The sequence below is a fragment of the Mytilus edulis genome, chromosome 11 (assembly GCF_963676685.1).
Source record: "Mytilus edulis chromosome 11, xbMytEdul2.2, whole genome shotgun sequence".
Lineage (NCBI taxonomy): Eukaryota > Metazoa > Mollusca > Bivalvia > Mytilida > Mytilidae > Mytilus > Mytilus edulis.
Window position 1 is genome coordinate 70,156,259 of NC_092354.1, and position 23,497 is coordinate 70,179,755.

Sequence of the window (23,497 nt, forward strand, 5' to 3'; positions counted from 1 at the left end):
AGAGATAAATTCATAAATTCCAACCTACTTCTTACTGCACAAATCATTGAACCTCCACATGACATTCATTAAGTATTTGATCTTATATGTTCTGTTATTCACATCTTTCTTTTACAATATTCATTAACACGAACATTCCATGCAATACAATACATTATTGTTTTGTGTGTTAATATTACCAGTATATAACTTTAATTCTGCATGTACTAAGTTATTTTTTTAGTAAAACCCCCTTTTTAATCTAATTAAGGAATTATCTCATTATTTTTATTTATAGTACGTTTTAAATGATTATTTCCGGTGTTGGATGGTACATGTTTGCACTGGTAAGAGTAGAATGTTACAAATAATATAACCTTCAACTTTACCTATCTTTATTGAACATAATAACATACTGGTTTCCGAAAAGAGCTGTTTGCGACCCCATTTAATTTGTGTATACATTTGCGTGAACGAAAACAATAGTGGATCGAATTTTTTATAAACTAGAAATAGGTAAGCAATCTTGTTTTTTGTTTGTATTATTTTCATCTAGTTGGGCATGGATTGTTGCAAATTTCATTTAAACTGTTTGATAACGCACAGGGATTGGAACATTTCATTACAATTATTGCGACTGTTATTATGTTATATTACTTTTTTATAGAAAAATATTATTTTATGTTTCTCCTCTTCTGTTATAAACGGTTTCGTCCATCTGACATATTAAGAAAAATACTTTTCTTCACAAAAGTTAGATCGATCAATCTTTGTTTTACTAACATTTAACGCTTAATATTTCATACATATTCAGGACAAACATGAGAAAACAAGTCTATAAGTGTGCAAATTATACAATGGCACACAGGTTAAAATGTTATATTACAAACACGAGTTGTATGTACACAAGACTTTAGTGGCTCAAATTACATTATACAAAAATCAAAAGATTAAAGCAATAAAACGGAGGATAGGAATGAGGAATGTGACAAAGAGACAACATCCCGACCACAGACAGAGCACAACCAAAGGCCACTAATTGGTCTTTATCCTGCTCCTGGAGGCTACATTCAGCAATTGTTTATGACATATCTTATCAACATTAAGGAATACAGCCATGTATTCATGGTCCCTTACTTTCTATGTTACAATCTGCTTTTGTAATCATTCAGCTACTTCGTCCTGAGTTAAAAAAAAAAAAAAGACATGTCAAAACTGTTCCTTATCGTTTGATTGTATGCTAGAGTAAACAGCTGATTTACGAATATTTATTAGTACAAAAACAAGGACCTCTAATAGGGCACACATGTCCTATTTATATTGCAAAATTGTGAACTTTTCGATAGAAACTTTTAACAAGGGACTTTCTTGGTCCTAAAACTCTCTATTCAGATGCTTCAACATCCTGATAGCTCACCTATGTACAAAGTTACACCTGAGATCACCCCTATTTTTGGGTGGGGTTCGTGTTGCTTATTCTTTAGTTTTCTATGTTGTATCATGTGTACTATTGTTTGTCTGTTTGTCTTTTTCATTTTTAGCCATGTCGTTGTCAGTTTATTTTCGATTTATGAGTTAGACTGTCCCTCTGGTATCTTTCGTCCCTCTTTTACAGCTGTGCATAGGAATTATTTTATTTAGAAAATGTACTATCTTCTGACTGCAGGGTCCGTGTAAGCAGTTCTTTACTTCAGCTATAACAAAAGCCTCTGGATATATTATTTCGAATTCGCTTAACGAGTTGATCTAATACAATAATGTAATTTGATTTTATGCCAAAGGTCATCATGGCAATATACAGTCGTTTTTTATACCTTTTCATTCCGGTTGTGCTTCAGGTTTATGCTCTTATAATATACTAGATTATGGAGTGTGTGTCCGAGCGAGAACTGCTCTAATTCATTACTTTAGGAATATTTATCAAAAAGTAGTATTTCAATATTCAGCCCCATTCTACTATTTAATACTGATAGCGTTTGACATTTTTAGCCGAACAAATTTATCCATTTTATATACTTCAATTATTGTATGCTGGTTCATATTCTGGACGCCAATCTTTGCTCCTTTATTATATAATTCACTAACAAAACAATTATAAAGCTTAGAAATGGAAAATTACTAAATACTAAACTTGTTCAAAGGGTATCCACACGTCTCAATCTTCAAAATCGGTTATCTAAAAATACTACCATCGCTAACATTTTTAACAATAAAAATCGTGGTTACCCTTCTATCGATAAGTGTCATGCCAAAAAATGACTTACATGTCCCCGTCTTTCCACCAACAATACGGTAAGGTCCACGTTTAATGGTCGCACATTTTCTTTAAATTTTGAAACTGATATAACTTGAAAAACAAACAGTATTATTTATTTACTCACATGAAACAAACCGGGGTGTGGTATTCAGTACGTAAGAGAAACTGGACGATATTTATCTAAACGCACTCAAGAACATCTGTATCGTTTTAAAAGACCCAATAAATTCAAAAGTATCATTTACCAACACCTTAAGAAGCACAACCATCCTTTTAAATATTTAGCAGTTCAACCTTTAGAAGTAGTAAATAAGCAGCCTGGTGAATCGCATTCAAAGTTTGTACGATCACGGAAAATAATTGAATTAAATTGGTTTAAAAATTACAGACAGTTTACCCTCTCGGTCTAAATGATAATATCATGGGAATTGGTAATATATCTAGAACCAATTCCGTTAACATTTTGGATATAGTTTCTAAAACTGTTCGTAAAAAATGTTCTCACGGTCGTAGAACAAATCGCAATCAAAGAAAATTTCGGGCCAATCATACCAATATTTCGGACCTAATTTCTATTTCAAAAAACAACGGCAAACATTATCTGTTAACAAAACTATGTTCGTTACCGGTTAATAAGTTAAATAAAATTTTGGAGGATTGCAACACAATTTCATATAGCAGTCCTAAGTATGAAATTGTTCAAATTATTATGGCATATTGTTATTCTAAATTATATCCCAAAATTGATCGCCCTGAAGATCATAAAAAACATTTTATTAAAATTAAGTATGTCAATAAAGGCTTTGATTTTGTAAATATTGCCGGTATATTTAACGACCATTCTGTTAAAGAACAAATTCCTGGATATTTTGACAATACTGAGCTACCTCTTATTTGTTATATTTACAAGAAATCTACCCGGAAATTTGTGTTTAATTATAGTCAATTGTGTAAAGATGTTAATATCAGTGAAAATACACCTACTTCATGTAATTGCAGTAATTCCGAATATATTTATGGACCCATTTCCCATGTTATAACAGGAGATCTTAACATCGTTCAAGACCGAGAGTTAAAATCATTCCTCAGTAAAGGACCTAAATATCGTCCCCCGTCAATTATTAATTGGAATGAGTGTCGTAATATCATCCACGACTCACTCCATACTTACGGTATGAAATGGATAAAACGGGAAAAAGCTGACAAAAAATCTTTGGACTCTTTTTTTAATTCAGTAATGAAGATAGTTGATATACGTATTCAACATTTTAAAGAACATTTTACTATAAACAATAACAACAATAAACCTATTTCTCGTATCAAACATAAACTAAAAGAACTAGCCAAGGAATTTGTTTTTGTCCCGGCAGATAAAGCTGCTAATAATATTATTATTGTTTGACGTAAATTTTACATTGAGGTTCTGAAAAAGGAAATCACCAATTCACCAACATTCCAACTGACTCCATTTTCAGAAAACGAAATCTGTAACAAACATAAACTTTCAGGCACCGCTTTACAAGCAGAGCCAAATACAATGAAAGTCCCAACTATGTATTGGCTTCCGAAGCTACACAAAACCCCTTACAAATATAGATTTATTTCGTCTTCAAGCCATTGTTCAACTACTAAATTGTCTATTCTTCTTACCAGCACACTTGGTACAATTAAAAACCTGATAATAAATTGTTCAAATAAGGCCTTCGAAAATAGTGGAATAAATTACTTTTGGAGTGTCAAGAACTCGTTGGAAGTACTTGATAAATTGCATGCTTATATTGGTGATTTTGAATCTGTTCAAAGTTTTGATTTTTCTACCCTGTATACCACATTGCCTCACATTCTCATTAAGAAAAAATTCACACACCTAATTAAATGGGCATTCAAAAAATCAGAATGTGAATATATATGTTCAAACTCTTTTAGGTCATTTTTTAGTAGCAATAAACAAAAAAACTATGTTAATTGGACATGCTTTGATACTATATATGCCCTTGAATTTTTACTAGATAACATTTTTGTTCGCTTTGGGGATTCCGTATATCGTCAGATTATCGGAATTCCAATGGGGACTAACTGTGCACCACTTATTGCGGACCTGTTTTTGTATTGTTATGAGTTACAATTTATGACAAAAATAAGCAAAGACCCATCGAAACAACATCTGATAAACAAATTTAATAATACTTTTAGATATTTGGATGATATTTTGGCTCTCAATAATGACGACTTCAGTATGTATATTAATGAAATTTATCCTGTTGAACTTACTTTAAATAAAGCTAATACTAACAATGACCACTGCCCTTTTCTCGATCTTGATATCTATATCACTAATGGAAAGCTGAATACTAAAATTTATGATAAAAGGGATGATTTTTCATTTCCTATCGTTAATTATCCGTTTTTAGATGGTGACGTTCCCTTGTCACCATCTTACGGTGTTTATATATCTCAACTTGTACGATTCGCTCGTGTATGTAACAATGTTTTAGATTTTAACGAGAGAAATTTATGTATTACTGAAAAATTATTACACCAGGGTTTTCGATATCACAAACTAGTCAAAACATTTACTAAATTTTATCATCGGTATAAAGACATCATTCGTAAATATAGCTCAACATGCAGACTTCTAATACGTTCAGGTATTTCACATCCAATTTTTTATGGTAATATTCTTTATAAAGCACAAAGGTGTCAGTATTCACCTCAGAAACTTACAAAACCTTTGAATAGACTTATTAAGAAGGGATATAATTACGATACTGTTGTCAAGTCATTAAAGATTGCATATTTTGGCGTTAATATTGAGTCACTGATAAGGTCTTTGCATCGGAACTAAACACATTTATTCTAAAAACAGTTGTTGGCATGACACGGGTTATGTTCTTCTCATATATGTTATGATGGTATGATACTAAACCCCTAACGGGAAGGATTGTGCCTGATGTTCATATGATGAAATCATAATCTTTCAGTCAGTTTAGTTGAAGTCTGGAGCTGGCATGTCAGTTAACTGCTAGTAGTCTGTTGTTATTTATGTATTATTGTCATTTTGTTTATTTTCTTTGGTTACATCTTCTGACATCAGACTCGGATTTCTCTTGAACTGAATTTTAATGTGCGTATTGTTATGCGTTTGCTTTACTACATTGGTTAGAGGTATAGGGGGAGGGTTGAGATCTCACAAACATGTTTAACCCCGCCGCATTTTTGCGCCTGTCCCAAGTCAGGAGCCTCTGGCCTTTGTTAGTCTTGTATTATTTTAATTTTAGTTTCTTGTGTACAATTTGGAAATTAGTATGGCGTTCATTATCACTGGACTAGTATATATTTGTTTAGGGGCCAGCTGAAGGACGCCTCCGGGTGCGGGAATTTCTCGCTACATTGAAGACCTGTTGGTGACCCTCTGCTGTTGTTTTTTATTTGGGCGGGTTGTTGTCTCTTTGACACATTCCCCATTTCCATTCTCAATTTTACTATTGATTTGTGCAAACCTAATCTAGATATCTCCAAATGAAAAACACTTGTTTAAATTAGGTTGACAAACGTATGATATCAAGGGAAAAAAGTTTAAAAGTCCCATATTGGGTCTTGTTTTATTTCTTGCAACCAATATATGAAGACAGTTTTGTGTCTTTTGAATGATATACTACAAACTGCTCAGAGTCTGATATATATTTAGTGCTCGACCAGTAAGGTCGTGCACATATTTTACTAGATGAGACTCGACATTACCTCGACAGAACTTTACTGTACTTAATTGTACTCGACGTTGGTCTCGACTTTACGTAATAAGTCTGATTTAGTATTTGATAATCTTAATGTAGTCTGAAATAGTCTCGACAAAGGCTCTACCTGTCTCAACAAATTTTGAACTTCACGTTTAGTCTTCACTGGTCTGAATCAGTTAATCAACCTCTATTATATATTGATCTTACAAAATTCTAGGTTATTTGGTAGATTGGTTCATTGTGGTCAAATTAAAGGATTTATTCAATTGGTAAAAAAAAGTAAGAAATTTCAGTTTTGATAAAAATCAGATACTCATATAGTCATCTTTGATTATTTCTTTAACGTTTTTAAAACAACTTGGATTTTTATAAAACTCTACAGCTATCACAATTTAACATTGATCATGATTGTTCGGTATTTTGGTTTACTGCTGTCAAATTAAATTAGACTATTTACCGGGAATTAAATAACATAAGAAACACAACGGGTGTCACATGTGGATTAGGATCTCCTTACCCTTCCGGAGCACATGACTCAACTTCCAGTTTTTGATGGGGCACGTGTTGCTTAGTCTTTTGTTTTCTATGTTGGGTAATGTGTCTGTTTGTCTTTTTATTTATTAGCCATGACGTTATCAGTTAATTTTCGATTTACGAGTTTGATTGTCTCACTGGTATCTTTCGTCACTCTTTTAAAGGATTTGATTAAAATGTAAACAAACTGGAATATTCAGTCCGGACTGAAATAAGAGAGTCACTTTTAAATTTGTTTATTACTTTTCAAATAAAATTTGAAGAAATGACGAAAACCTGAAATGTTCTTGTTCTGTTTGTTCATTGCCAAATTCCTCAAATATAGTCAAGCGTTATCATGGATCCTATTAATATGACTTCAGAATGAAATGTGAAATATTATGTTTGCATCTTATTTTGAAAGCTTCATATCCTAAACTCCTTCTCACAAACAGACCAAGAAATTTCTGGGATTTAATCATTTCTGTAAATTTGAAATTAACATTCTGTACCATACTTTTTTGTTTCCTCCCTGCAGTTTTCCCCCATTTTTTGAAAGACTTTTATCACTGAAAAGTGTTATAAACTTTGTTTTAAATAAATGTTAAAAGTTGAATTCAAAATTTAAAAACCACAACACCCAGTATTAACACTTTTAAAATGTTCATTGATATAGATATGCGTACTATTCGATGTTAAAGGTTGCACTTTGTAAATACAGCTGTTTCTTAAAACACGCCTCTTTTGGGGAGATCTTGAATATTCATAGAAAATTAATTTTGTTTACATACTGGTTCTCAGTTATGCTCTCTGTGTTCCATCTCACAGAGACATAACTTGGGAATGTTTCCAGTAAATATACATGTACATATTGTTTACATTGAAATCTGTGGTAACCTTTCATTCGAGGTAGGTGTAGTTAAGAAAATTAGTGTTAGTTTAAACTAAAAGAAGTTCAGGGCATATAAACGTTGAAAATATGCCGCACAGCCCTATATTTTGACCTTTGAAAAAAATTGTGGTGCATATTAATTTTCAATTCTAGGATAAGATTTTTTTCAAAACTTCATAGTAAAGGTGGTACAGTTTTAGCCGTAAAAGGAGTTCCTATGGGAAATTGCATTGTCAATATTTACAGAAATGCAACCTATAGTCACATGAATCGAGATTCTACAAATTTTTAGGTTGTCAGAATTATTGAATAAGTACACCTATAAATACTAAACTAAGTCTAGCATGCACGTTTTTTATATTCATTTAACATCTGTAACGTATTATTGATAAATCATATTTCAATCAGTGGTTGTTGATTGCAAGTTATAGTGACATTGATAAAACTGTGCACGAAGAAAACATAAAAAATAGGTAAATTGCATTTGAAAGAGCCTTGACATTCGTTTTGACATTTCCAATAGGTTCCAATTGTAAAATGAAACTTGATTTGTTATTGTTTTAAAACTATTATTTCTATTTACATTCAAAAGCACGTGTGTTCAGTATTATTTCATGACGGCTGTCCCCTCGTATTTGCGCAGTGCGTGGCTGAAGTTAATACGACAGGTATCATAGATAGATCACTAATAAAAAAAAAACATCGCCAAATTATTGTCTTGAAAGCCAAGCATTAATTTTCGTTACTTTAATGATTATTTTGATCATATAAAAGATTTCCTTGAAAAATATCTCAATCATTTTTTTTGGAGTTAAACTTAACCATTCAAGAATATAATAAAATATGCATCAATTTTATGTACACAAATATTACCTTCAATATATTCGTCAATGACGTAGGGTCTAGCTTGTAAACGGGCCTCGCAGTCTCAGAAATATCACTTTTAGTTCTTGGCTCATACAGGGGCTCATTTTGACATATACAATTGTCAGTGTCGCCTCTTGCTGAAATAAAAATTAATGTAAATTATTACATTTGCATGTAATTGAAACAGGTATGATAAAGAGCTTTGACAACCACAACTTTTGAACAAAGTCTTGAACATGTCTAACTCAGGCTCATCAATGTATCATTCGAAGTTCAAAGAAGTCTTATAGTTGTGTTACACATATTTTGATGTTCTATCACTTTGTCTCGGTAAAACATGCCAGTGTAAACTTATTGATTGATTTATTTTTGTTTAACGTAATTTGCATCAATATTTTTCTATGTCGTAGTAGGTAACAAATTTAGAACGTATAATGTATCTTATTATGTATTATGTTCGCTTTGATGTATCTGTTGATTATTCCAGCAAAAGATAGAGTTGAAGAATTGTAATGGCATTGGAACATGTTGATATTACAACGAGCCAAAAACTTGACAGAAGTGTCTACCATCCAGCCATAACTCATAGTACCACTAAGCCAGTTGTTAATGATAACTTGGACAGAACTCTGCATTTATCTACCTTAAAAACTGAAAAGACAAATTCTAAAAAAATGATAACAAATTTCAAAAATGAAAACCTGCCTACAATCTCCGATAGTGACGAAATTGAAACCACTGAGGAAAATGAAAATGCTGATATCAACTGTTCAGTTGATAATAAAAACCAACAGATTGATACTAAGAAAGATATTCAAAAGAAAGATAGTGACGAATCGTTCGACTATTCGTCAGATTTGGACAGAACTCTGAATTTATCTATCTTGAAAACTGAAAAGACCAATTTAAGAAAAATGAGAAACAATTACAAAAATGAAAACCTCCCAACAATATTCGATAGTAACGAAATTGAAACCACTGAAGAAAATGAAATTTCTGATATCAACTGTTCAGTTGATGATAATAACCAAGAGATTGATACAAAGAAAGAAATTAAAAAAACAGATCTTGAGGCATCGTTCGACTCTTCGTCAGATTGTGTTCTTTTACCAACACACAGCGCCACCGATTCTTCAAGTACTCCAAACAACAAACGGGACGCGATGTTTCTAACATTTATTGGTGCTGGCATCATAGCAACAATGTATGTTTTAAATAAGTAAGAATGACCAGCAGGAGACCACTTAATATATAAATCATCGATTACGATTATAAGACTTAACAAATTAGTTTATTTAGTATTGCAATATCACATTGCTGGTTTTATGAGAAGACACTTTTTCGTGTAACGCACACACAATTTAAAAAGTGAAAGGGGGAAAAGCCTGTTACAACAAATGCATAGAATTTGTCTCCGTAATTCATGGATTGAGGTCGATTGCAGTTATGGAATTTTACAGGATAAAAAGGACTAAGTTAGTACTATAATTATATTTTTTAGTATTGAATTGCCTTCCAAACTATTTATCTTATCTTTAGTAATATAACGCAGTGCTTCTGTTTTGGGCCAGTATTGATCTTTATTTCATACTATTACTACTATTTTTCTTGTCAACTCAGCCTTCCCAAACATTTGTGATTTTCTTTACCTCACATGACCCAAAAAGGCCGATAAGCTTTTCTCAATATCTTTCGTCCGTCGTCCGTTGTCGTTTTAATACTTTTACAAAACATCTTGACCACTGAAAATAAATCAACGAAATTTAACGACCTGGCTTACTAACGAAGATGGCCGCCATGGCTAAACATGGAGCATAAGGATAAAATGCAGATTTAGCTTATATCTCTGCAGCTAAATCGTTTAAAGCGAATCTATCAAGAGGTACAGTTGTTTAACAAGTCAAGATCTATCTCCCCAAACTGTTGTTAGATATTGTAAGGAGATTTTTCAGTTTTCGTTTTGCATGTTATTATAAATGGAGATGAACTGTAAACAGCACAATTGTTCAGCTGAGTAAGATCTACAAACATGATATGACAAATAAGAGATATTGTCCCTTAAAGTAATTTTTTTCACAATTTTTCGAAAACTTTTGATATCATTCACGTAAGTCTTCTCCTCTGAAACAACTGAGACAAATTTAATCAAACTAAGTAACAATAATAATTAGAGTATTAAGTTTTAAATATGTGTCCTTATAACTTGGAGCCTCTAGTTTCATTATATATCGAAGAAGAAACTTTGTTCTAAGGTTTACGTTTAATATTGTCATGAGAAATGATATTTTCAATTTAATAATGGTCGTTGTTCAGTTTATAAATATAAAGTTTTTCCTTTGATAAAAATACTTGTATATTTGACTGGATGTAGTCAATAATGATGTCTCGTCACAATATTGAGACTGTCAATATTAAAATTTGATAGGCTACTATATACTTTTTTGTTTGTTTAATTGTATGGGTCAATCAAACCTCCTGTATGTATACATTTCTTATTTTGTGTAATCAGTTTATCGTTATCAGCTTTGCCTTTCTAATTCAAATTTGCAATTTGTCAGATTATATAAACCGACATTACGGTTTTTCAAGTTTTGTACCAAATGTTCTGGTCGTGAAAGGCAAATCTATCAAAAATCAAAGTAATGTTTACCAATATAACTTATTTGTTCAAATTGATGGTTTACTTTCTGTAAATATTTACCATTTCACAGCTGTATACTACTGTTGACTTCAGTTAATTACCCCTTATGTTATTGATTGTATATTAACATTGTGTCATAGATAAACATGTGTTCGTTCAGTGTATGTTCACTTTTGTTTATATTTCTTTTGATTGAGTCAAGCCAATTTAATTGATATTTTATCATGTTTATAGCGTGTCTTTTTATTTAGTGATGTTACTCTATTGTTTCTGGGTAATGGTAAAGGTTAATACCTATTAGAACATTAAGACCCGCTGCATTTGTTTGTACTTTCTCTAATGTTCAGTTGTTTGTAGATGTGTTTCTCTTTTCTTGTTTTTATATAGATTAGACCGTTGGATTTACTGTTGAAAAGGTTTTCCTCTAGTAATTTTTAGGGCCTTTTATAGCTTATTGTTCGGTGTGAGCCAAGGCTCCGTGTCTAAGACTGTACTTATACCTATGATGGATTTTCTTTTAAAATTGGGAATTGAATGGATGGAGAGTTGTCTCATTGGCACTCATACCACGTCTTCTTATTTACATATAGTTTGATTTTTCTTGTTTCTCATTGGTTGATATGTTATCGTGTTTTCCAATATACATTTTGTATTTTAGTACTATTTTGACATATTGACACGACGTTACTACATGTAAAATTGTTATTGATGTCACTATAAATTGTAACATTGCGTCAAAATCATTTGAAAAATAGCAAAACAGATTCAATATCATTTAAAAAATAGTAACATCGAGTCAATATCCTTTTCAAATCTACGATATGCTGTACATATGCAATATAAACATTAATGACTTTCCCTCAGTCAATACGTTACATGTACATACAGACTTGTTAGAATAATGGCAGTGAAATTACATGTATGTTAATAAACAAACTCTGTAGCATGCTAGAAAGTGAATGAATTTTTATTTCAATAAATTATAGCAAAGATATGTATTATAATATGTTTGATTTTCATGGCATTGTCAATATGAAATATCACTATTGATATCGTTTACTTGTATTCAGATATAAGTCTTCATATATATAACGAGATTCTGCATGTTCAGGGCTTTGTTAAAATGTATTTTTATTCTTTTGAAGATCAAGAGGAACAGCATAAGTTGTTGTCAAGTATACAAGTGTTAGTGAATGATATTTCAGACTTGTCAAATCAGGCAAAAATATTATTAGTTAAAGTCATATGATACGATTGATGTGTGAAAAATAATGTGTATCAAATTCTTGAATGAATGCATGTATTTATCATTAACTACGTCTTCCGTGCACGATTTTATCATTTTTTACGCAAATATATCGTATAATCGTATTTTTGTTTCTCTCTGTCTGTTATGATTTAACAAATATGGCAGCTCATTAAATGCCGTGTTTTGAATCCGAAGTTTACTGATTGTCACCTTATAGTAAACAATCAGCAAAGACGCGTGGCCATTAAGCAAGTGAATAACATATACAATCAGATAAAAGTTTATTTTAATGACAGATCCACGCGTATTGTCATCACCGGAATTTTACGAGAGGGTAAACACTAAGGTCACTTGCATATACGGTAAATATGTCGGCGAATTGCTTCCTGGAATCAAACAATTACATTAAAGTAAACGTCTTCTAAATGTGGATTAATTAAAGACTTTTTTCAGAATATTTATTCAAGTTTTGTAATGAAAACAAATCATATGCATAATTATTTTTTTAATTTGAGGTTTCATATGACTTTAATTACTATTCTAATATAAATAGTCTGTACAATAATATTTTGGGGAGTATGTTATTGAAAGTCTAGATGTGAATAAATATGACTATGCTTAATTATGATGTAACTAACTGCTGTGGACCTGCCTGGACTTTGATATTTTCACCTTTAATCGTGTTTATTTGTCTTGCATTCATTTGTACTGTATTCCCGTCATGTACTGTTGTCATGCTAGCGTCATATTTAATATTGCCTCAAAGCGCAGAGGTTTGAATAGCCACACAACCAGGTGCAACCAACCATTTTGTCTTAAAATGACCTGTACTAAGTCCGGAATATGGCAGTTGTTATCCAATAGTTCGTTTTTATGTATGTTGCATTAGTTGCACTTCAGTTTTCTGTTGTTTCATTGTTTGTCACTTATCATTAACGTGTTTCCCTCGATTTAAGTTTGTAACCTGAATTCGTTTTTCTCTCAATCGATTTATGACTTTTGAACAGTGGTATACTACTGTTGCCTTTATTGATCAGCAAAAGGTAATCTAAAAGTAATGTATGGTTGTTTATGATTATATGGAATTTTAATATTGTTATTGAATAGTGTACGTGTTTGTTATGCTCCCAATTTGTATCAAGTTGTATATTTATTGATCTCACTTCGCATGAGTTTTCGGATTGGAGATCTACTATTTAAGTTCTTGGCAGATATCCAATCCCACCGTTACTTTTCTTTGTCATCAATTTCATTTTTAATTAATGATTAAATTCATGATTTTATTTTATTAATCATGCATTTTATTATTTTATTTTAATCATGAACTTTTATGCAAAATGTTTTTCGCATTTTATGATTTGGATAAATCATCCGTTGTCGTAAATTTAGTTTTTTAAAACAAACCCAGACTCTTGCATGCGTTTACATTAGTATGTTTATGGTATCTAACTGTGTTTTCTTAAAACCAATTACAATTGCTCATTAAAATTTAGGTTCAATAAATCAAACGTATTGAAGACAGCAAGAACGATTATTCTGTATTAATTATTCATTACTAGACTTGAATAAAGAGAAAGCTATTTATGTTGTAAATTAATGATGTCTCTAGTCAAATTATCAGTTTTGTCATACTTAAAGAAACGATGAATTGTTGAAATTAGATAACATGTTTTAGCGAGAAATTTCACGAAATGGCCAGTGTCTGATCGAATTCCATCTTTCTCATTATTTTGTCAATGAGTTTACAAGGGCAACACTAATTAACGTGTTCCTTTTTTCATCAGCTTAGAACCTGTAAGCTTGTATTTATTACCCCCATATCTCCAATTTTGTATCGTTAGAACAGGACGAAATAGATATGTATATAAGTTTATAATTAAGGGAGATTTTTCCTTTTGTTCAATTAATATGATTTTAGATGATGTTATTTCGTATTTATAATTTTTTACAATTGCCAATTAATTATAAACTTTTATGTCAAATGTTTTATTTGTAAACTTTTTTTTTCATTTCATGATTATGAATAAATGTCTTTTATTTTGTCAATTTAGTTTTTATATTATATACCAAAACAGGCTAGAACTCTGGCCTATGTATACATAAATATGATTATGGTATCAGGTTGTCTATCTTAAATTTTATTATGCAGTAGCTTATTGGTAATAATGCAACCGTATGTGCAAAAAGACAAACTGGTATAACACATATTATCTTCGGGCCATACTTCATTAAGTTATGTCTGGTATAGGTAGGTAACACATTGTGTCAAACATTGTGTGTCATAGTCCATAACATCTCAAATCATGATGCAATAAGAATGACCGTAATATTTTGTCTGTTACAGATGACGGCTAACAGCCCAACAAAGCAATATATTTTTATAATCGGTCTCAGAGAAAAATTTTATGTAAGTTTTTTACATCTTGACAAGACTTACGTAACATTATAAGTGGTCCGTTGGGTCGATTTGTGCTGTTTTTTGGTGAACTTGAAATTGATCTTGTGGATAAAAGGAAATGAAAAGCAACTCAATCAGTTTATGAATAAAACATTATAACAATAACATATTGTCTGATCTCGATCCAGTAGTAATATTAACTTTAAAAAAGGATGTGTTCCAGCAGCTGCTAATAAATGCTATAATAGAAAAAAGGTATGATATTTAAACAACAGCGAAAGAACGTGATGCATAGTTTGTGGAAGGCTTTACAAAACAAAAAAGGAAGATTATCTGGAATACAAAATTACTAAATATCTGTCCTGCTAGATGATGTATATTGAAGATAAATTCAATATCTGACTTTGAATTTTAAAGATAAGGAAATTATAATTCAAACCGAATGCACATATTTTTTACAACACCTACTTATAAACGTTATTCGAACTTGTGAGTGTATTAACATATGTAATTATAAAAAAGTCTATACTTAAATGAGTCATACATAAAGTGTTACCATAAATAACTTCATTGCTTAATCAGATAGTTATGAATTTATAACCAGATAAGTCAATACATTGTAATGAAAGAAAAGCCTGGCTTATGTTTCCATGGTAAATTTCTGGTGTCAAATACAGCTTTCATTTTTTAGGATAAGAACAAATGTAACGAAAAGTAAGTTTTGTTGGCCAAACAGATAAAGGACGCGACATTTAATGTATCAATGACTGTGTCAGAAAGTTGTTACTTGAGTGGGACTAATTAAGTAAAATACTTCTCGTAAAAATGTGCACGAGGATTAAAACTTATTTATTTCACGCAACACATTCATTAATTTAGGCAAACTCTTTTGAATAGTTGTCTTCTTGGATATCATACTTCTCTTTTATTTTTATTTTAGTATGCAATATATAAAACACACACATTACATCTAATTATAAAATGCCCATCACCACATAATATTCAGTTTTGACAAACACATTTCTTTGGTCATTCCAAACAATTTTTGAATTTTTTTTTGGAAATAAGTGATAGCAAGTAAGAGTGTTGACATATGAACGGATAGACTACGACATATCATAATACGTTACGTCTAAGACGACGAAAAAACTACCGGCTTAATAGAAATGTTCAACTTAAAGAACATGAGGAAGTTTGCTTGACATGTTTTGAAATTTTTGTGAGATTTTCAGAATCCTCTGGGTTTATCCATTTGAATGCTTAAAAGACATTTGTCCATTGACCCCCATTTTTCTTTTTTTAAATCTTTTACATGTATAATTATAAGCCATTTTTAAAAGTCTTATAAAATCCATGTTATTTTATTATAGTTTTCCAGCACTTAAACTTGTCAATGATAAAGCTAGGAAAAATCAAGAGAGAACATTTCCCCCCAACATTTCAATAACTAATATCTCGAAAACAAGCACATTGACCTATATATTTTTTTTGTTGCTCTTTTGGTTCCTTTAATAATCCCCAATCAATATATACTAGTGTCATAAAACGCTTGTTATTTTGAAACTGAGTAGCAAACCTCCTTAAAAAATTCTCGAACCAAGTCAGGAAAATGACAGTTCTTATTCATTCGTTTTTGATGCGTTTTGTCATTTGATTTTGCTATATGATTATGGACTTTCCAAATTGATTTCCTCTCTAAGTTCAGTATTTTTGTGATTTTACTTTTTATATAATTCACTCTATACTTTGTATTCAAAAGTTGTGATTCAAAGAATGGGGCTGTATTCTGGTTATCATATATCCGACATATGTTTTGATTTGCTTAGTGACAAGAAAGCAGAGCTGTTTAACAAATTTAAGCACCACTTCATATCTATAATAGTTATCAAAGGTACCAGGATTATAATTTAGTATATAAAGTTCAAGATATGTGTATGATTTCCTATGAGACAACTATACATCGACGTTAAAATGAATTGATTGTAATCAATTGCGAACAACAGAACGACCTTTAAAAATGAGAAAGACATATAACGCGAAGTGGGCTATAACAGGCTCCGACATGAAAAATGTATAACAATTTACTGAAAAAAATAACAAAATATGCATGCTTGCCAATGTGACACCTTTTGAATCCGTCACTGATCTACATCTTGTTTGCTGAATGAAAACATGTACCATTTTTTAAATTATAAACTGGTACAATAAGACACCAACATAAAACATGTTAATTCGCCCATTTATTTGATTAAAAGCTTTCTTAAAACTATATGCAAGTCATGATATATTTATCTATAGAATGATACTTTTATTTATAGAATAAAGGTTATAATTGGATTTAAAAAGGACATGCTATTATTCAATTCCTGTACTTTCAGTTTTAGTTGAACTGTTGCGACAATATATGTACTAACAAACTATTTAAATTTATTATTCTGACCCGAATATATTAACAAACTTTATAAATGAGAAAAACACTTAGAATCATTAGCCAATGAGTCACCAACACACACAAAACAAGCCGCTGTCCTCCTTAAAGTTATAGTGATTAATAATTCACAAATTGTTGTCAATACAATGAAATTCTATGTTCTGTAATACACATAAAAATAAGAGCTACCTACACAACTAAGTGTAATCCTCCATTGTCTACATAAGTTACACAAGTCAGGAATATGCCTGTTGTTTTCCATTTGTTTGCTGTGAATGAATTTGTGATCTCGTCTTTTGTTATTGGTCGTTCTGTTTTAGATTTACGGGATTTTTGTTATTTACCTTATTTACCAGGATCTGCTTACCCTTCCAAAGAACCTGAGATTATCCTCTTTGTTTGGTGGGGTTCGTCGTGCTAAGTCTTTATTTTTCTATGTTGTGTCTTCTGTACTATTGGTTGTCTGTTTGTCTTTTTTTTAGCCATTGTTTTGTCTGATTATTTTCAATCTATGAGTTTGACTGTCCCTCTGGTCTCTTTCGTCCCTCTTTTGATTTAATAAATAATTACCTGAAATATAAACCGATTACTCCAAATTTCAAAATATTTATGAAAAATGACAACTATGGCGATTATTTCTTTATTGAGAACAAACCACACATGTTATCGGTTTTCCATTAACATATGGTGGACATTTGAGACTTCCACATTGAGCTTTCACTCCGTATATTAGATAACTATACTCATTATTTTCTATTCCAGAGTCTAGAAAGGAGACATTTTCATCAACGCAAATATAAGTCGAAGTGTGTTTATGCCCGTCGAGGTTACCAGACAAATAACCATGATACTCTTCCGTCCATCCTGGAAGACATTTATTGCGACCTGGAATCATTAAAACAGTAGAGTGTGCAGGTTTGCAAACTGCACAAGGCACGTCCTTATCTAAAGAACCGGTACCCCAGAAATTATCTTGGTACTCAGCACCACGAAGTACTGCCATATTCCCTTCAGTTTGATGATTTCCCCACAATACTTCATGAATCATACACAGTGGATTAGCGGACCCTCCTGTCGCTGCATAAGAAGTACCTGCAGTCTGACCTGTAACCAAAAAAACACAAAATAGAGAATACCTTTAGATTTTTTCAAGGAGCTACATTTTTTAATCAACGTGCGAACTGATACAATGGAAGATTCAGTTATTAATTCTTTTTAAGACATTTACGAAATACTGTTATAGCCGATTTGCTGGGAATCTTGGTTTTCTTTTACCTAATCAAAGACTGTAAGACGAAAACTAATGAGATGATTGTATATGACGTACACAAACTGATGGTCACAACGCATGCTAAAAGGGCATTATATTGAGGCCTTTGCTTTTTTTTTTTTTTAAATTTTTCCCCATCTAATTTCTATAATGCGCTGTATTGTTATTTCAGAAGATGTCGCTTAGATATTTTGAATATAATATCGAACAGTTTATATGTTTTTAGAACTGGCACCACTTACCCAAACACTGTCATATTACTTATTAGAAATAAACAGTAGAGACATAAAGTCTTTTGCTATGAAGTCCTTGCTTGATGACCTTGAAAATATAGTCAAGGTTTAAGGTAAATTTGACTTTATAGTTTTTGACCTTTCCTTTGAATTCATATTTATAATTAATTAAGCCATAGGACTTTGTGCATTAGGTAACGATTCATGTAACCTTGAAAAAAGCAAACCGCAAGTGACCTTGTGGAAACCGGAAGTGGCATGTTTTTGTATTTACATGTATTGCATGTAAAAGCATACATAACAATATATTTTTGAAAGTAGTGTCAAATAAATAATCAAATAATGCCGAAAGTGAGATTTTTCAGGTCGGAAGTTACAAAATTGGTACCGTTAATGTTATTATTATTCCTTCCCCCATGTACATTCAATCTTGTTTTTATTCTGTAGTCAGATATCTTGAGGAAACTTTTATCTTATTAACGTCTGCTAAAATGACGGCAAAATAAACCTTTTGATCTATATAGAAATGAGTAAAGGAATGCTTCATTTGAAAGGCAATCGATGTATTTGTGTGGACATTTTCGGTTAAAAAGTTTTGAACGATGTAAAATGTTGTAACTCCGGATTACACCAATATACTAATAGTATTGAAGTATTGAATACTATTTCCTCGTAGAATTTTTGTTTCTGTGAAGATATCAACCCTACATTTATTAAAGAAAACATTTACTTTAACGTGTAAAAAATGGAACATACAAATTAACAGTTTTAACATTTGTTTTCGTCTATCATTTTATTAAACCTTTTTAATGAATACAAAGGAGTAGGCCCAGCAAGAACCCTTTTTTGTTTCGTTTTTCCGTTCTTTTTGTTAGAACACAAGTTTTTTATACAAATAACTAACATTCTTTTTTATTGCAAATATAAATATGCATACCAGAATATATTAGCGTTGAATTTGTCCCACATACCTGTTTACCCCATCTTACATAGGTTTGTTGACTTCCTGAAATATATTCAAATTGTTCAGTTTTGTCGCCAAAACGTGCAAAAAAATCTTATGAAATCTTCAATATAATGTTTAGCATCTGGAAAAAGAAGATGTCGCAATCAAAAGTATTAAAGTTTCAACAAATCCCGATATACGAAGAGGTTAAAAATGTCTTAGTCTATACAAACCATGACATACAGAAAATACAACATACAGCTGAAAATGAACTTTTTTTTATATAGATTGACAGTAGGTTTTCCCGTTTGAATGGTTTTATAGTAGTAATTTTGAGGCCCGTTATAGTTTGTTGTTTGGTGTGATCCAAGGCTCCGTGTTGAAGGCCGAACATTGACCCATAATGGTTTACTTTTATAAATTGTAATTCGGATGGAGAGTTGTCTCATTGGCACTCATACCACATCTTCATATATCTATTAACAGACAGAAGAGTTGCTTAGTATTTTAATGTAACCATAATGCGGTTACATGTGCATTTAGTAAGACGAAACATGTCCTGCTTCATCAGAAAACCTGTCATGTATTATAAATATTTACAAATTAAGTGGTAAAATATGAATTCGTGATGCTGATCATATCATGCACATTTGTAAGGTTCATGGTGTGCCAAGTTGTTTTTCAAGCTACAATTTTTTAATGATAATTTTTAAGAAACTTTTAATAAAAAAAGTCAATCTTTTTATCCATCAAGTGACCCATTGTAATGTCATTAAAATAGCGGTCATCCGCCCGTTCGCCAATACGGTCTAATAGCGCTCTCGCGTGTGCAATTCTTCCAAGTTTTGTTTTTTAAATAGTCATGTCAAAGGTTTATATCAGCAATGTCTCAGACAAGTTCGAAAAGCAGTGTCAATCAATATGGATTTTAAAGACGAATGCCGCTTCGTAATTTTAATTATATCGGAAATTACATTACAATGGCCCTAAGTCCGTCATTTCTCTCAGATATTCATAAAAAATATCTAAAGAACAAAATAAGATTTGTTTATTTATTGAAATGGATACATAAAATATTTTCAAGGCAGGGACATTGCATGTATTTGATATTTGTAATCTAGATATAAATACAATAATTAAACTCGTTATTCGTCTTTTGTAACAGATGATAAATAACAAAAGGTAATGATTACCCTGGGAATGTATTTTCTCCTCATTCAGCTGTCTGGTTAGGTCCTGTACCTTCGCTTCAAGCATTTCCATACGATGCAAAAGAGCATCCGGATCGTTTAGTAAAAGTCTTTTCTCTGTTTTAGCATCAAACAGTGAACATATGTTCAAAATCAGGAAAGTAACACAAAGAAAAGCCGACACCATTTTGTCAATCCTATTGTTGACAATCCATTCAACGATAACAATCTACAGTATAGAACGAGATAACGTTTTCAACATAACAGTACTTATGTATATATACAAATGTATATTCTGTCCAAAAACAAATGCAAGTATTTTCGTTGTACATGTTATAAATAGACACAAAACAAAAGAAGTACAGAAAACATGTCCTTTATTTCAATTACCAATATCCCAAGATTTGCTATGCATCATTGTATCTTTATATGACTTATATAACTTTCATAAATTGTCGATCAGTTTTTATTTAGGGTGACAGTGTAATTAATGGCGACCTTATCGGTTTCCAAATACTAATTAAAACAATTCATTATTGTCTGATCTCATAAAATGAGAAGGATAGCCTATACGTTTTCGATTGCAGTCGCTAATGGTTTTCATCATATACATGTAAGCCTTGAAACTACCAGGTCTATAAATTTATGCATTAACACTTCAGCAACTCTGCAAAAAATATGTTGTTGGGTTGTGGCATTATCGAATTGATACGTATTTCAACAATGCAACTTCAAGTATTACCTTGGTGGAAGATGAAGAAACGAGCAAATGCACTTCTAATTAGACGTAAAGCTATCTATATGGAAATTGGTTAACCGATTCAAAATGATACCGATGCTGAATGCATGGAACATGAATGGTTTCCAGTCCCGGGTAAGATGGAACAAATATTATTTACATACTAATAGTATTTAGAGACTCTCATTGTCGGTATTATTTTGCTATCAAGAAACATTATTGTTGGAAAGGCCTTTTACTCAAATATACATTACACTAATCAATGACAAGAATGTGTCCATAGTACACACATACCTTCATCACAGTTTTATTTTCTTAGTTCAGTGGACTGTGAAATTGAGGTCAAAAATCTAATAAGCATTTAAATAAGAAAGATCATGTGAAAACGAGCATTTTCTGTCTTAAGTTTCAAGTTGATAAGACATCAACTTCATTAAAAACTAGTTTGATCAAAAACATTAACCTCAAGCGGTACAAACGGGCTATCGAACTTAGGATTTATTTTATTTATTAGTGAATTTGTTCTCGCCCTTGACAAGTATGAACTATTTTCGAAGGACGAGTAGCAACCCACAATCAATTAATGCAAATTGTACTGAATCCGGGCTACCTTTTGTCTAATACAGGCGAAATTTCAATGTTAAAATAATTGAAAGATCTTTGGATTTAATTGAGACTTTTAAGGTTAATATAAAAAAAGATAACCATGTTATTGTATATGGACAGCAACAGAATAAAGCAATTCAACGTAAAATTGAGTCTTATCATTTTTGTCGAGCTAAAACAGTCTCTTTATCATTGGCGTGTAAGTCGCAGTTATTTCTAAAAAAAAAAAAATTAAAGGCAAATAAATGGATTGTCATTTACTTAAGTATCTGCATCAAATAATTACAGAAATGTCTAATTTTGTTTAAAAAAAAGCATTTCTCTTTAAAATCTGTCGGATAAAATATAAGTAAAATAACAACATTGGTCATAAATAAACAAATTAAAGATACGAGGACTTTTCCTGACTTGGTAATGTTGGAATGGGGCATTTTGTTTTAGAATAAATGGTGGCTTGAACCTGGTTTTAATGCTAGCACAGTGATGCTCGGATAGAGAAAGTTAAAATGGATAATAAGTACAAATTTGATAAAATCCTAAGATGTCTCTCCTGTTAGATGATGTTACATGAACCATTAAATTTAAGTCAATTCAAACTGACTTTGAATTTCAGGGATGAAGGCATAATGATTCAAACCGATTGAACATATATAGTATAACATTTCCTGATAGAACGCGAGTCAAACATGTAAATGTATAAATGTGTGTAAATATTAGAAAAATCTATACTTAAATGATGTCATACGTTAAGTGTCCCGTTATATACAGGTTATTTAAAGTATACAGTATAAGTGTTTTAATACACAACCTTAAGTGTTTCCCGTTTTATGTAAAGTATCGTGCACACAGTTGTTTTTCTACAAGGGCACTACAGTCGTCACATGAGGTATCACGTGCATACATTTACTGTTTATTTTGATAACAATGACATTTGATTTTATGTCAACAAGATAAGTCAATAACTAAAGATAAGCCTAGTGACGGAAGTAAGTGCATATTAAACTTCAACAGTTAAATATTCCTTTCAATTGCGAGCCGAGGAAACATGCAACAAAAAGGAAAGTCACGATGATGAAATCTCTATACATGTTCCAACGAATTATACTGAAGCTACTGTAATAGCTGGCATTTTGTAGAAGTGTTGAAGGTTTTGTACGCTGTTTAAATTTTTTTTCACTCGACATGAAAATTAAAAAAGTTTCTAGGTGTAAAAGTGTCGATAAAAATATTCCCGTGAATTCAACAGTTGTCTGAAATTTATCCTACATTTCATTGCAGTAACATAAAAGCTAAGTCATAAACATATATGTTGAGTGTTACAAAGCACACTTTTTTTGTGTTTCTGTAGAAAAATCGGAAATTTGAGGTCAAATGGTTACTAAAACATGTCAAGAAGAATTAACTTCCAATGATGGTTTTTTTGTATATAAAATGAAATGTTAAGTGAAATTTTGTCTTCAGTAAAGAATTGGCTACAACTTTGCTTTTTTAGTTGAAAAATGAGGAGTTCTGTACAATTATTCGAATAAAGCAAATTAAACAAGAGACA

General features: G+C 31.3%; 1 protein-coding gene and 1 long non-coding RNA gene across 2 annotated transcripts; one reads left to right on the forward strand and one right to left on the reverse strand.

Annotated features, from left to right (window-relative positions):
* Window positions 1–350: 350 nt before the first annotated feature.
* LOC139496167 (uncharacterized) lies at window positions 351–14,181 on the forward strand. The gene is made up of 2 exons (XR_011657553.1): window positions 351–495; window positions 8,733–14,181. It is a non-coding gene; the product is annotated as an uncharacterized lncRNA (long non-coding RNA).
* Window positions 14,182–17,597: 3,416 nt separating this feature from the next.
* Window positions 17,598–20,803, reverse strand: LOC139496166 (short-chain collagen C4-like). Its single transcript, XM_071284633.1, has 3 exons — window positions 20,607–20,803; window positions 19,405–19,473; window positions 17,598–18,068 (listed from the first exon to the last, which is right to left on the reverse strand). The coding sequence occupies exons 1-3, from the start codon at window positions 20,788–20,790 to the stop codon at window positions 17,605–17,607; spliced, it is 717 nt and encodes a 238-aa protein (XP_071140734.1). The 5' UTR covers window positions 20,791–20,803; the 3' UTR covers window positions 17,598–17,604.
* Between the last annotated feature and the right edge of the window lie 2,694 nt (window positions 20,804–23,497).